The sequence below is a fragment of the Psammomys obesus genome, unplaced genomic scaffold, assembly GCF_907164565.1.
Source record: "Psammomys obesus unplaced genomic scaffold, mPsaObe1.curated_primary_1811, whole genome shotgun sequence".
In the NCBI taxonomy this organism is placed as follows: domain Eukaryota; kingdom Metazoa; phylum Chordata; class Mammalia; order Rodentia; family Muridae; genus Psammomys; species Psammomys obesus.
In genome coordinates this window covers 24,676,929-24,692,904 of record NW_026592510.1, presented here as the reverse complement: position 1 = coordinate 24,692,904, position 15,976 = coordinate 24,676,929, and the positions used below count along the sequence as shown (strand labels likewise).

Here is a 15,976-nt window from a genome sequence, read left to right as displayed (position 1 = left end):
CAAGTGCTCCGTGTTTGTTTGTAAGCCTTGGCTCTCTAGGAATTCCTATGTAGACCTAGCTGGCTTCAAACTCAAGAGATCTGCCTGTTGCTGTCTCCCAAATTCTGATTAAAGATGTGGGCCACCTTGCCAGCTTCCCTGTAGACTTTTGACTCAGGAATGTAGTAAACATGAGATGTTGGCATAACAGTGTCCAGTTTTAGTCAGTTTTTGTAAGAAGTTAAATACATGCTAACATGATGGCAAAGGCCAGTGAGGTCATCAGGTAAAGATACTTGCTGCACAAGCCTGATGACCAGAGTTCAATCCCCAGAACCTGCATGAAGGTACAAGGAAAGAACTGACTCCACAAGTTGTCCTCTGACCCCCACATGTACCTTTACACACATACAGTAATAATTTTTGAAAGTTAAAAAATGAAATAGTGACTAGAAAATAGAGGAAATATGCAAGCCAGTTAACAGTCCTTTGTTATAATCAAGTATTATGTACTGTGGGTATGCTCGTGTAATATGCTCTGCTGGTATACACTCAGCACAAGCTTTTGCATATCTGTGACACTACATCTATTGTTACAGTGGCTGCGGCATCATGAGTGACAGGAGCTTCTCACCTCCGTTTCAGTGTACAGATACTTGTCATAAAGGTGGCAGGTTGTTGGCTGAAACCTTATGGGTAACATGACTGTGTAATAAGTGTCATGATTCTGACTCCAAGGACGAATTTCTCACGTGGCTCACCCCTGTAATCCCAGCATTCTGAGGCAGAAGAATCACTGAGTCAAAACCAGGCTAGGCCATAGAGTAAGACCCTGTTCTCCCTCAAACACACCCTCAGAAAAGATATACCTCAGGTTTCATAAATAACTTTCCCACATCTGCTTTCAGTAGATTTCAAGCAATGGTTTATTGAGCCCATTTAACATCTTGTGCCTTCCCAGAGCTTCTGGGCCCATGCCCAGCTCAAACCCACAAACACACCAGCCCCCAGGACCAGAGTGATGGCCAGTAGCAGGAGGAGCAACCAGAGCAGGAGTCTTGAGCTGGAGTTGGGGCTGGAGCCTGTCAGGGTAGGGGTTGGGAGGTACATCTGGAGCTGTCTGCAGATAAGGGGCTGCCCTATCTTAGTTCCTCAACCAGTGGAGTTACACCATACCTCTGACCTCTGCCTTCCACACGGCCAGAGCTTTCCAGTTTTATCAGCATTTTTAGAGAGGACCATGGCCCTTAGGGGCACACCCAAACCCTGGTACCTGAAGGCTCAAGTTTAGCAGCATCCTCAAAGTCCACTGCCCCTGGAGAGCTCACAATGTCCAGGGCCCGGATAGTGCTGTTGTGACCAGAGGATCGTCGACGCCCTGCCCAGGAGAAAAGCTGTCTTCCAGCTCCTGGTGGCCTGACTACCAGCCACAGGTGTAAGGATGCATCAAAGAACAAACAATAGCCCCAGACTTACTTGCCTTCCCAGAGTCACATGTAGTAGAGCACGCCTCAGGCCCTGCAGGGTGGCAGGCAGAAGCACTACAGAAGAAATAAACCTGGTAAAAAGGAACACAATCAAAGGGGTGGCCTCTGTGCAGCTGTGCTGGCAGCAAGAGGCAGGGGTGAGACATGGGCGAGCAGAGACTAAGATCATAGCTGTCCCACATCTTTGGGGTTACAAACTGTGTTGTTCCCAATTTGGAGCTGAGACCTTCCTCTTCCTGAGGGCCCAAACCTGCAGTAGGAGACACCCTCTGCAAACAGGAACTACTGCATTTAAGAGCTACAGTCCTCTGCCCTCCGGCCCCAGGAGCAGAACTGTTGGTTAGAAGGCAGGGTGTTTTCTTCCCACCCAGCCAGCTAAAAAAGAGGTAAGGTGTGGTCAGAGATGTCTGCTGTCTTCTCTTTATCCCTACAGGCAATACATGGAGGCAGAAGGGAGGACAAGGCAGCACCGCTTCCAAAAACAGCCCAGGGGAGGTGACCAGAGGTAGCACCCTTCATGTAGCAGGTTAGAGCCTCTTGGCTTGGGAGGCAGCACAGAAGTAGGAGTGAGGCGACTCTCAGCCACCCTCAGCGCTGCTTACCAGTGGGACCAGTCCCTACCTGATTAGTTAAGGGCAGGGATTTGAACATGAGAGATCTATGAACACTGACTGATATGATATGTTGTGCTATTGATCATGGGTTGGATCATAATAGTGTTTTTTATGGTGCCATTTGTACACTATACAGAAAAAAACCCTAAGGATGAAACACCCTAAGTATATCCATTCTTATCTTCTGGAGAAATTGCTCGGTTATAAAATCAAAGCAGAAGAAAAAGGAACACATTATCATTTCTAGGATCAGAAGTGAGACCACACAAGGACACCACAACTGATGTTCAGATTGAGGGTTGATTGTAGTCACAATAATGTTTCCTTCTAATGTTTAGTTGCTTTGCATAGGTATGCATGTATAGGGGAATGTGCATGCCACAGCACACATGTGAAGGTCAGAGACAAACTGTGGAAGTTAGTTCTCTCCTTCCACAACGTGGCTCCATCCAGAGAGCGAACTTAGGTCAGCAGACTTGGCAGCAATGACCTTTCCTTCTGAGCCATCTTGTTGGCTACCCCTCTCTGGTCTCTCCCAAGCTGTTTGTGGGTCATCTCTCGGAAGACCTGGCCTCCTATCCATGCTGTTGTTCCAACACTTGGTAAAAGCCATCCTCCAAGCTGGGATCTTTCCACTAGCTTATAGGGTGCTGGAAGGATGTGGTGGTGACCAGCTCACTACCACTCAACAGGGGACTTGGGGCATGATGAACAAAAGGTCTTCCTACCTGTCCCGTAAGGGCATTCTGGGAGCTGGAGTCCAGGAGAGTGAAGGTGGCAACGGTGAAGCGCTGGTAGTGGGACCAGAAGGGTAGCTCCGCCCTGTCTGTAGCTATCAATTGTGTTCTGTAGTTGTCACCCTTGAAGGGACACCTGGATTGAAAAGTTCAGAAGGCTCTTTAAGGAGGTGTGGTGGGCAGGAAGACCTCCTACCCCGGAGAGCAGCTTAAGTCACCTTCTGCCACTCACCCATCTGACAGAATGGACCATTGTGGATGCTGGAAGGCGCTGGCAGTAGGAGTGGCCCAGCACTGGTGTAGTACCAGGGCCAGACTGGGGTCAGTTCTCTGCATGAGCCGGACCTCTACATGGACTGGTTCCTGGAGCAGTCTCACAAGAGGATAGTCACTCTCCTGATAGTAGGAGCTGAAAGTCTCATCTGCAGAGACGGGGGCTTGTGAGCTTAGGACAGATGTGCATCAAGGCATTAGAAGCAGGAATAGAAAGCAGCAGGTGGGGTGGGGTGGAGTGGGGGTGAGAGGCTGTACCCTTGGCAATCCTCAGCTCCAGCCGCAGGGGTCCAGACTGGGTCACAGGGGCAGGTGGTGGGGGTGAGAAGATAGATGCCTGGATGGGCAGGAAGTCGCTAGCATTGAAGATACAGCGAACATTAAGCCTAAAAGTGCAGGAGCAAGAGGTTAGGGGACCGTAAATCAGAGCACCTGTTTACTGAATCACCACATCCAAGCAATGGATACAGTTTACAGCATCCTCCCCAGGGTGCAGAGATGCTCCCAGAGCCATCGCTAGGGCCTGTGGATATCATCGTTCACCCTGCTCTTCTGACCACCTGGTCTGCCTGGGACAGCTTGAGTAGGGCTACTCCAGGTGCCAGGTACAGCATCAGGACAACAGGGCTCCGTCCTAGCACTTGGGGTCTTTGAAGCCTGGTGGAAAGACCTGGATTGTAGAGCCTAAGCCTCATTTATCCTTTTCTCCCATTGAGAGCCTCTAGTGAAGATTGTAGAGGCTACAAGACCGTGCCTTGGGGTCTTGTTTCTCCTTGCAGTTGGCCTGTCAGTGTCGTGTGTCTTCCTCAGTACCCTGCGTGCCACGTGGTCACCAATCCAGAGGCCCAGTGCCCACCAATGATGTGTTTGTTAGGCAGCTGTAGGAATTGCACCTCTACTATCTCGTGCCCCTCTAGCATAACTCCGACAGACTCTAGCCACCCTCCAGTACTTCTGATTTCCTCGCCCGCCAAGTCCTCGATGCTGTGCCGAAACGGGCTGCATCAAGCACTTAAGTCTGAGAGCTTAAAACATGCTAGCAGGCTTGTGTCCTCACCTCTGTGCCATAAGTACTTTGTGCTGAAGCAAAAGACATTTGTACCCTGACAGTAGTCTCACACCCTAATCCTGTGGCAGATAGTGTTGGGGAGAACCAGGTATCCACATGATCCCAAGTACAGGCTTTGTACAACCCATGGCTAATATACTGGCCCTCTCTGGCAGAGCACACAAGTTGGAGTTAGGTGCCTGGCCCTGAAAGCTCAAAGCCAGGTGTAAGAGGGGCAGGCTCCCTTGGGGTCACCCTAGGCAGCTGGGATGGGTTGTGGCCTCTGAGCTAACAGGTCCAGGAGGCCTCTTCCTTTAGGGTTCTTCTCCCGGTCCCTTCCTCCACCACACCTTCAGATGCCTCTGTCTGAGGTATAGTCACCTCATCGGTGGTGTCATTGCCTGGTGGCAACAGCCACAGCTCTTACCTGGGGCCTGGAAGGGATGCCTTCAAATACTGAAGGCTTAGTTCTTAGAGGGATAAAGGCCAAGGAATCTTTGGGGGAGCTGCTATTGGGTATCCCTGCGGCACCATGTACAGACATACCCAGAAGTCTTAGCCTCGCATCTGCATGGTACGGGAGGCTCCAAGAGATACATTAGCTCATTTAGGGTCACCCAGCTAGGCAATACCAGAGTTAGGATTTGTCCAAGCTGGCTCCAAATCTGTGCCGCGCTCTTCTACACCCTTTATACCCGAGGCCCATAACCCAGCTACCGCTCACCGGAAGACACTGTCCCGAGTGATGGAACCCCGTGGCCCCTTTTGGACATCAATGTCAGACACCAGCTGGTTCTCATAGATGAGCTGCTCACCAACCACCTAGGGAGGAAGTAGTGAGCGAGGCTCCCTAGGGGTGGGATTTTCTTCCAGCACACATCCCACCCACCCCCTACTTGGACATGATGATGCTACAGAGGTTGAAGGGGTAGCTGGCAGGTGAGGCCCCTCAGGAGATGGGGCTCAACTCCAGCTCAAGTTCCACTCCTACCTGGATTGCTGTTCCACAGAGGGTAAAAGGGACATGGAAGACCACAAAAGCACTTGTCTTCTGGGTAGGGGGGCATCCATTGGGGGCATAGGCCAGGTAGACATTGTCCAGTGTGACCATGTGTGTCCGGGCTGTTTCTTGCGACATGACCAGGGTGAAATAGCCACTTCTGAAACACTGGAGAGTGGCTAGGACAAAGAGATCCAAGAGGTAGACCAGGGCCCTGGGACTCAGTGTCTCTTCAGCTCAGGAATAGGCGATGGGCTCGGTGCTGAAAACCAATATCTGATCACTAGCTGGAGTCAAAGGACTTGGACATTCATCTTCCCACTGTTGTCCTAAGCAAATGCCTAGGAGCTGATGGAACAAAGGGTTGATGAATGCTACAGAGCAAGGTCGGGGTCAGTAAGAAAGGCACCTAACAGTGCCCTTGGGCAGGTGTTCCTCATGTCTGAGGGTGTCTGCCTCTACTTGGGAGCTGGGTGGAAGGAAGACTTCCCTACCATGACAAAACCTAGAGAAGCATACTTGGGATGAGAGGTTGTACCTGTGTTGCCATAGTAACAGGACACTTCTCTGGTGTTGTCATAACAGCAGCCAGCCTGCTGACAGGCTTCCTTGGAACTACCTTTCACCATGCAGGGAATGCGCTCAGAGGCTACCTGACACCGCTCCTGGGGCAGATGGGCACCTAGGGTTGGCGACAGACCTCAGTGAAGAAATGACACCTTAGAGCCCAAAGGCCCCAAGACACAGGCATGTGTACACAGAGAATTCCCACGTACCTACAGATCCCCAGGGCCCCAAGATGCCCCACTGGGGATGAGGCGTGATGGCTCCAGCAGATCCAGATCCTGGGGCTGGTGGAGCAGGAGTTGAATGGATGAAACTGTGCTCTGGGTACAATGTACTGGGAGTGTGGTCAGATGCAGCCAAGGTGTGGTTAGAGATGAGGTGGAGGGCAGAAGGCTGGGGTGTGGACAGCTGGGGTGTGGATGGCTGGGGTGTGGATGGCTGGGGTGTGGACAGCTGGGGTGTGGATGGCTGGGGTGTGGATGGCTGGGGTGTGGATGGCTGGGGTGTGGATGGCTGGGGTGTGGATGGCTGGGGTGTGGACGGCTGGGGTATAAATGACTGGGGTGTAGGTGGCTGGGGGTTGGGTGGCTTGGGGGTGATGGGTGGAGCCAGGTAGGGGTCCGGAGTCAAGGTGTCTGGTTTGGGACAGATCAGAGTGACATCTTGTGCTGTATCCACACGGCCACTGGGTAGTATGGCTTGCACGAACACCCTCAAGCGGAACCGCCCATCCTGCAGGTGAGAAGGCCATAGAGAGCAGCTGACTATTGCTGCCTGACACTTCAGGTGAGCGCTGGGCTGGAGGCCAGAGCAGGAGGCTACACCCAGGCCTGGAGTGGTTGCCACTTGGCATGGCTGGGGTGGTAGTGGGAACTGAGCAGCCCCTGTAGAGAGGGAACTAATTTGTGGTGTGTCTCCGGATCTCCTTTCTCACCTACACCCTCCCCCACCCATCCTAGTCTCTCTTCTTCTCTGGCCATGAGGTGGCTGCTAGGACAAGCTCCCCGAGACCTTACATTCTCAAGCACGTGGCAGCCTCTGTAATCAGCGGAGAGTACTGCAGGCTCTTGGGGCTCAGAGGTGACCCAGTGGTAGCAGATAGAGCAGTTATTCACCTCAAAACGGTTCCCAAATTCATCTGGGTATGGGGAGGAGATGGAGGTTAGGGGAAGACAGGTGCTGGAGAGCAAGGCTGCAAGGAACCTCTGAAAAGCTCTGGACAGAAGCAGGCTTGTTTCAAGACCTAGTTTTGCTTGCTAGCTCAGCCGTGTGGCCTTAGATAAGTGTCTTTTCCTTTCTGGTTTTGGTTTTTGCTTCTGCCATTGGCTCTTTGTAGCTGGAGTAAAGAGTACTCACAGGGTATCAGGCGCAGACTGAACACCTTATAGTCTAGGTTTAGTTAGCCATGGCTGTGGCATCTGGGAGTCCCAAAGAGCCCGAACTTTCTCGGGCACACACAATAAGGGATAGAACCAAGCTGGTTTGTTATTTTAACTGGCTCAGTCACTCACTTGGGGACACCTGATAGATGCTCACTCACTTTGTGAGCTACTGTGTGGCTGCTGGGAATTGAACTCAGGACCTCTGGAAGAGCAGAAGGTACTCTTACAGTGAGCACCAGCTCCCCCCACCCACACACCTGCCCCTTGCCCTTCTCTTTTAGTGCACAGGGCTCGTTCCCACCTCGCGGATGTTGCTCTGAAGGTGCAGATTCAAACTGTCACACAGAACCCCCCACCCCTATGCCCATTCTCTACTTTAAGTCACACCCTCAAGGGCTCTTGCATTCCAAGAGTGGTTTGTAGACCTGAAGCTTGCAGCCACAAGCTAAGCCTGAAGTTCAGAGCCCAGCATTTTAGAGCAGGAGCCTGCCTTTCCCACAGGTGATTCCTGTGCTCAGGACTACGGGAGAGTCTGCTCTGGTGGATGCCTCCCTATCTCCGTGCGAAGACAAGAGGGCAAGAGGATGGCTTTGTAATCCCCTGAATGGCCGCACTCTGCTCTTCCAGGGAAGAGGTCTCGCTCCCTCCTTGCAGCACACTAGCCTTGGGGCTGGGGCTGGGAAGTTGGGACAGGCGTCTTCCAGCACTCACCCAGAACCTTGAAGTGGATAGTCTGGTTTGACCTGGGGAACACCAGCAGCTGCATGCCCTGCACCCCACAGTCATAGCTGTATCCAAGACTAGGCTTGGGGTTCAGATGCTGACCCAGTCTCAGGGGAGACGCCACCAGCAGAAGCAGAGCCACAAAGCAACTCCAGGCCATGATGGAGACTCTTCCCAGCATGCACAGCGGATGCCCACAACAGCCCCTGAGGCTTCCTCATCAACCAGCTGGGGTGGGGTGGGGGGCACACCCTTATGTGGATTAGGCAGCGAGCGGCAGCCTCTGAGGGCAAAGGGGTTCCACCTGGGGGAGCAGCTGCCTAGCCTGCAAGGGGCTATAGAGAAACTCCTTCCCCTGAAGGAAGCAGGGGAAGGCGCCTTCTCTCTTGGGTCAATCAGGGATCTTCAGAAAGCTGCACTTGCCCTCTCAACCCAATTTTCTGTGGCAGCTGAGACTGCCCAGGGATTTCTAGCAAAGAGGCTGCAGGAGCATCCAGGACAGCAGCCATGATCCTGAATGCCTTGGCCAGGTGCTTCCCAAGTCTCTCATAGGTGTGGGAGCTTCCTGCCTAGGAAGCCTCCTGGGGTCTCTTCTGCCTGTCAGGATCCTGGGAACAGAATTCGAGATTACTGCCCCACCCAACCCCAGCTCCTGGGAGAAGCTGGCAGTGTGCAGGGCGGGGGGAGGGTGGGGGGGTGAGCAATCGGAGAAGGGAGGTAGCACCTCTCAGGGGTTCTGGGCCAGTTCATCGTTAACTGTCACAGGGGAACATAGTCTGTTTGAAAAGTGAAATCCCAGATACATGATATCTGAAGTGTTCTGAGCACCAATACGACGACAAAAGTGGAAATCTGTCCCTGACTTTGTGAGCGGTCATAGTCAACACGCTCACGCACACAATACGGTATAAATCACAGTTCGGGTGCTGAGTCCACATGGTGATACATGCCTGTAATCCCAGCACCTAGGAGGCTGAGGCTACGGAAGGAGATCAAGTCTCAAAAACAGCAATAAACAAGACTGCCACTACCAAGAATATCTCCAGCCTATTGCGTAAAATGTATACGGGACATAAATGATTTTCTGCTTACTCTAGGGTGCTGTCCCTAGGAGCTAGGGAGGTAACTCAGTGGGTGAGAGTGCTTGCTGTGCAAGTATGAAGACCTGAGTTCAAATCCCCAGCACCATGTAAAAAGCCTGGTATTTGTAGCCACATTGCTCTTGGGGCCAGAGATAAAAGGATTACTGGGGTTTTCTGGCTGCTAGCCTAGTCCAGATTCACCGAGAGGACCTTTCCCAAGGGTGGTAAAGCAGGTGTGCTGGTTTATCTTTTGCCAACTTGACACAGGTTAGAATCATCCGGGAAGAGGAAACCCCAACTGAAAAGATGCTCCATCAGATTGGTCTATAGGCAAGTCTGCAGGGGAGTTTTCTTGATTGGTGATTGATGTAGGAGGGCCCAGGTCACTGGGTGGTGTCACCCCTGGACAGGTGGTTCGGGTTATATAAAAGAGCAAGCTGAGCGAGCCATGAGGGCAAGCTAGTAAGCAACATTCGTTCCTCCATGGCTTCTTCCTGTCCTGACTTCCCTCTGTGATGAACCTGCAAGCATAAAATGACATAAACCTTTTCTTCCCCAATTTGCCTTCAGTCACAGTATTTATCACAGGAGTAGAAAACAATCTAAGATAGTGGGGTACCAGATGTCCACCTCTGGCCTCTACTCATGCCTGTACTCACATGACACACACCACACACACACACATCCGTATCCCTTTCCCCCATATAAAACACTTCTAGTCCCAAGCAGTTCACATAAGGATGCTTAAACATAATGAATAACATAATAAATTAAACATAAATAAAATAATAAGAATAGATATCAATGTGACATCTTAGACACTGGGAAAGCTCAGGAGATGTATCTACCAGGATTCTTGACAGTAATAAATGCCTGGCACTATTAGAGCCATAGCAATAGCGACAGGGAAAGCGGTGAGGGGTTTCCAGTCTTCCTGGTTTTCTGGTCAACATTTATAAGAGATATCATCTGTGAACACACAAGAATGGGCAGGTGGGTACCAAGGCTCTGCTAGCCTCTCACTTTCCCCCAGCCTCTGAGGGAAGGTATCATTCTCGCCTTCAGAGCACTAATTCACCCAGAGCCCGCCAGAGTCTGAGTTCAGCAAAAGCTGGTAACATGGGTCATTAGTGTCCATGCAGACAGCATGTCATTAGGTCACTAGTAGTTCCAGGCTGGCTGCAATCTAGTCCATATGACTTCCCACTTGTGACCTGGGTGTATCTTTTTTTTTTTTTTTTCAAGCCTCAGGCTTCTTGTTTGGTAACTGGGTGAGCAAGAAAATCCAAAGACACCCATAATGGGTGTATTGAATTATATTTGGCAATGACTTAATACATGACTTTAAAGCATGGCTCTGGTGACGCTGGCTGAGCTGGAGGAAGCTGGGAGGGTGGCTACTGAAGCAATGCAGGGAGAGGCTCCCACCTGGAGTAGGATGGGGTGAGATGGAGTTCTGAAGGAAAGCTAACTTCAGAAACAGGGTGTTGGGCAGGAGAGATGGCTCTGCAGTTAAGAACACTTTTGCAGAAGTCCTGGGTTCCATTCCCAGGACCCACGAGGCTCACAGCCATTCATAACTCCAATTCTAATAGATCCAGTACTCTGTTCTGACCTCTGTAGGCATCAGGCATGTTTGTAGAGAACATAGATTCAGGCAAAACACTCACACACATTAAGTTAGTAAGCAAATAAAATTTTAAAAACTTTTAAGGAAAAAGAAACATTTCCAAGTTGAAAAAGAAGAGTCGGGCTTAGGGCTAGAGATGCAGTTCAGCTGAGCTCATGAGGTATGCAGGAGGCTCGGGGGGAAATTAAACGGGAGCTGGTAGCATACACCTGTAACCCAGCACTCTTTTATTTATTTATTTATTTATTTATTTGTTTGTTTGTTTATTTATTTATTTATTTTTATACAGTGTTCGGCCTGCACACCAGAAGAGAGCACCAGATCTCACTATGGATAGTTATGAGCCACCAAGTGGTTGCTGGGAATTGAACTCAGGACCTTTAGGAAGGCCAGCCAGTGTTCTTAACCTCTGAGCCATCTATCTCTCCAGCCCCCAGCACTCTTTTTAAGGTGGAGGCAGGAAGAACAGGATTTCAAGGTCATCCTGTTATATAGCAAGTTTGAGGCCACAGCCTGGGCTATGTGAGTAAGATTGTGTCAAACAACAACCCAATAACAAATATGACAACCAAACAACCACACAACAAAACAAAACAGGCTTGGTAGAGAAGGGTCGGGTAGGAAGAAGATATGGTGGGGGATGGGAAGTGGGGAGCACCCAGGAAAGCGGATTTCTCTAAGTGAATGATGTTTCATTAGGGCAAGCACTCTGCCACTCTGCCACATCCTGAATTGTAATCTGGCCACTTTGAAATAATCTCGGGCAGCCAGGTGGTGATGTTGCATACTTTTATCTCTGTGAGTTCGAGGCCAGCCTGGTCTACAGAGCACGTTCCAGGACAGCCAGGCATACTCAGAGAAACCAGGTCTCAAAAATTAAAAAAAAAAAAAAGAAGAAATAAATAAAATAAAATAAAATAAAATAAAATAAAATAAAATAAAATAAAATAAAATAAAATAAAATAAAATTTAGGCTTTTCAAGCTCACAGAAAAGAAACCCGGGTGGCCTTCTCCCGCAGTGTTGATGCCACCTGTCTGCACACATTCTTAGCCCCTGCGTTCTTCTCGGATCTGTGTGCATGTGTGTGTACGTACACACGTTTCCTTCTATGTGATCTGAGAGTTGTGCAAGCGGGTTCTTTACCTCTTGTCACGTGCATCCATTTATGTTGGTAAACTGTCGCATGCTGTTTGAGTTCATGAGAAGCAGGGGTTGCCCTCCCCCATTTCAGACCCAAATATGTTTATGTCAAGTGTCCTCCAATGTTCCCTGACCTGGGTCAGGCTGGTTCTCCAGCTCTAACAAGGAGGAAGGAAAACAGCAAACAGTACAGGCCAAAGACTGGCCCTACTGGAGGCCCATCCCATAGGAGAGAGCCAACCCCTGTCGCTATTAATGGTCCTCTGCTCTGCTTATAGACAGGAGCCTAGCGTAACTCCTCTGAGAGGCTTCACCCAGCAGCTGATGGAAACAGATACAAAGACCCACAGCCAAACATTAGACAGAGCTCAAGGAGTCCCATGGAAGATTTGGGGGAACAGTTGAGGGAAGTGGAGGTGTCCAGAACTCCACAAGAAAACCTATAGAATCAACTAATCTGGGTCCATGGGAGCTCACAGAGACTGAACCATCAACCAAAGAGCATGCTCGGACTGGTCCTAGGACTCTTGGTATATGTAACAGATCCAAAGTTTGACTTTCATGTGGGTTCTCCAACAACTGGAGCGGGGCCCTCTCTGACTCTGATGCCTGCCTTTGGATCTCGTTCCCCTAACTGGGCTGACTTGTCTGGCCTCAATGGGAGGCCAGGGTGGGTTGGAACCTATGGGGGACCTCCCCCTTTTTTGAGGAGAAGGAGAGGGGAGAATGGAGGGACTGGGAGGAGATAGGGGGCAGCCATCAGGATGTAAAGTAAATAAATAAATGGAGGGGGAAGGAAACCCCAACAACAAAACAGCGCACCCTGAAAAGTAGCCTAGACCATAAACTATTTCCATCCGAGGCTACCCTGCTTATCCCATAATATAAAAATGCCTACAGTGAGAGAGAGAAGGCGGGTACTGATACACAGAGAGAGGTGTGCTCTGCCCAGAACTCCAACATGGCTTCAGCAGGGCTCCCCACTTGCTTTCAGCTGGATGCCTGTAAGTGCTGGCTTTGATGGTAAGTCTCTGCTGATCTTTGATTCTTTCTTTGGAAGTTGCAACCAAGTGGGGCTTCTGTGCTCTTCCTGGGACTCTAAATCGAGAACTCCAGCTGCCTGCCTCAGCAGGGTTTCCCCACTATTTGCTGCTGGAGGTCTGTAAGCCCCAGATCTGACAATGTTATTGTTTGTTTGCTCTCTCTCTCTCTCTCTCTCTCTCTCTCTCTCTCTCTCTCTCTCTCATTTGGGCTGCTCTAGTCATCTCTGTTGGGTGCTCTGAGTGCCTGTTTGGATGGTGTTTTGCCATCTGTTGCTGCTCTTCATCTGCTGCTCATTGTTTATTCTTTCACTTTTTCTGTACACTTAAACCCACTCAACACCAAGAGCACGGCTGTCACATGTTGTTTTTCAGACAGTACAAAGCACCTCTAATCATGTGAATGTGCGCTTTTTTTTTAAAAGGATGTAGCTACGGTAAACTGATCAAAATCAGGAAATCAACATTGGTTGAAGCTCATTTGTCTAATCTATAAACTTTATCATGTAACATTTGTTTTGAGAAATATTTGTGTACATCTGTCTGTCTCTGTGTGTCTTTCCTTTCTGTGTATGTCTGTATGTCTCTGTGTGTATAAACTGTCACATACAGTTGCAAATGAAGGAAAATTGATTTCAAGAGTAGGAGTTTGGAGCCAGGAAAGCATGGTGGTGCACACTTTTAGTCTCAGCACTCCAGAGACACAGGCTGACTGATCTCTGAGTTTGAGGCCAGCCAAGTCTACCTAGTGAGTTCCAGGACAGCCAAGGCCACACAGAGAAACCCTGTCTCCAACCCTCAGCCTCAGCCGCAAAAGACTTTTATAGCAGAGGACAGTGTTTCCTAGTCTGGGATTCCATCCAGAATCAGGAGGAGCTTCTCTGATGGGGACAGTCCACCTGTCTTCCTCATCATCCGCACCCTTGGCTTTTGGACCAGCTACTTTGTGTGGATTTGCCTGGTGTCTTCCCAGATTAGATCCAGGAATCAGATTACACATTTCTGGCAGTTTTCGTCAGCCTGGCTGCTGTAACAAAACACCAAACACCTGCTGCCTAAGAAAAGCATTTATTTTCTCACAGTTGGAGAGGCTGGAAGTCCAAGGTCAAGATGACAGCCCATCTGGTTTCTTCTGAGGCCCTTCTCCTGGGTCTGCAGATGCCTAACCTCTCTCCATGCCCTCATGTAGCATCTCCTCTATGTGTGCGAGTTCCTCGTGTCCATTTGTGCGTCCCAGTTTCCTGCTTTATAAGGACACCCACCAGACTACATTAGGCCCCTGAGGTCACTGGGTTTAAATAGTGGCTGCTCGGTTTCTCTACAGAAAGTTACCAGGGCTGTATGTCATCTTCAAAAGTCTTAGAAGTAAATGCTTAGAGCCTGTGCATGCATCCTGCTCCTCCTGGGATATTTGTGTGTGTGTGTGTGTGTGTGTGTGTGTGTGTGTGTGTGTTGTGTGTGTGTAGTGGGGATTGATGAGAGAAAGTGATGTAACTGCTTTTCTTTTCTCTCTGGACAATGAAGAATGAGACTGGTGATGGCTGGGGTGGTCTTAAGTGATAACAAAGATTTGTTTTCTAACTGTGGAAGTGGTAGCCGAAGAAAAGCAGTAGCTTGCTCACATCCGGGACAGATGTTGTTTGTTTGAGGAGGGCCAAAGGCTCGGTGGCCAGCCTGTGTCACTGTTGGGAGGTGCTAGAGCCTTTAGGAGGGAGGGTCTAGTAGAAGAAAGTTATACAAATGCTTAAGATGTGACCTTGAAAGGGACATTGGAACTCCAGTTTCTTGTGCTCCCTCTGCTCCCTGGCTTCATGGGGTGAGCAGTTTTGCTCTGTCGTGATGCTGTCTGCCTCACAGCAGTCCCAAGACAAGGGTCTGATGAACCATGGGTTGGTAGCTCTGAAACAGTGAGATAAAATGTAACACCTTGTTCTCCATGAGTTGACTTTTTCAGATGCCTTGTCACAGCGATGAACAGCAGACTCGCACAGATGCCTTTGAGAAGAGGGTATCAAGGCATCCTCGTTACAGTTCCACAGCAGTGCCAGCGTTCCTGGGCACCCAAGCTCACCTGGGAGGGATCCAGCTGCTCAACTCACCACATGGAGTTTGTGAAAGTATCTCTTGTCTGCTCTGTGACTTGCTTTCCTCCTCTGTAAATGGGGATAGTGACAGTGCTGAATCCATAGAGTTGGTAGGGAGAGTTTTTTCTTTATTCAGTTGTAGACTAGTGGGTTTAGAACTCAGGCTCTTTCTATCTCCAGTGCTAGAATTATAGGTATGAGCAGAAATGCTCAGGTCTCATTTAAAAAAATTAATATTAAGTATTTATTCATTAAATTAAGTATTTATTTATATGTACATGCTTTTCATTTTTTAAACAGGGTCTCACTCTTCTCTCTGACTTGGCAGGAACTGCCTGCATAGCTGGGGTTAGCCTCTAATTTCTGATGTTCCTCCTACGGCTGCTTCCAAGCATTGGGATTACAGGAGTCTGTCAGTACATCTGTCTTAATTAATTAATTAATTTTTGTATGTGTGCATGCACACATGTACTATGGCACACATGTGGAGGTCAGAGGACACCTTTAGAGTACCAATTCTTTTCTACCGTGAGGGGCCTAGGAATTGAACATGTTATGACATCATCAGGGAGCTAACATATGGCTGTTGCTCTGATGAAGATTAAATTGTATGTGGACAGGGCATAGATAGAGGGTGAGTCCAGGCCTGGCTGCTTTTCTTCTTTCTCCTCATTCTCATTCTCCTCCTATTCTTATTCCTTCCCCTCTTTCCTTTAGACCAGCTTTAGACTCTTGTGTAGCCAAGAATAATCCTCCTGCCTCCACCTCCCAAATTCTGGCATGACAGGCACACAAAGCCATGCTGGCTTTGTGCAGGGCTGGGGAAGGAACCCAGGATGTCAGGCATGCGAGGCAATCACTCCACCAACTGTGAGCCAACCTGCAGCCCTTACTCTACCTTCTGGCTGTCCATCATCCACTATTAGTGTCCAAGGTTGTGCCCATCACAAACCACATGCCCTGGGCTGGCCATAGCCCCACCAGACGGAGGAAGCATGGGTCACTGGGAGGTCTGGTGGGGTGTTTGGGTCTGCACACAGATTCCAGCGCTGAAGGACTGCCTGCTCAGCAGACATTTCTCACATGCTCCCTGCTCATCTTTGGAGCCTAAGAGTAAATGTAAGGACAGTCTCTCATATTGTTCATCATGAGGATGGGGAGAAATTGTTGAAAAAGAGTAACGACAAG

At 49.6% G+C, this 15,976-nt stretch overlaps 1 protein-coding gene across 1 annotated transcript; it reads right to left on the bottom strand.

Annotated features, from left to right (window-relative positions):
• Nucleotides 1-918: 918 nt before the first annotated feature.
• Zp1 (zona pellucida glycoprotein 1) lies at nt 919-7,970 on the bottom strand. Its single transcript, XM_055614205.1, has 13 exons — nt 7,799-7,970; nt 6,722-6,843; nt 6,292-6,437; nt 5,915-6,111; nt 5,677-5,820; nt 5,130-5,317; nt 4,863-4,960; nt 3,349-3,476; nt 3,050-3,239; nt 2,809-2,953; nt 1,456-1,537; nt 1,253-1,357; nt 919-1,061 (listed from the first exon to the last, which is right to left on the bottom strand). The coding sequence occupies exons 1-13, from the start codon at nt 7,968-7,970 to the stop codon at nt 919-921; spliced, it is 1,860 nt and encodes a 619-aa protein (XP_055470180.1).
• Between the last annotated feature and the right edge of the window lie 8,006 nt (nt 7,971-15,976).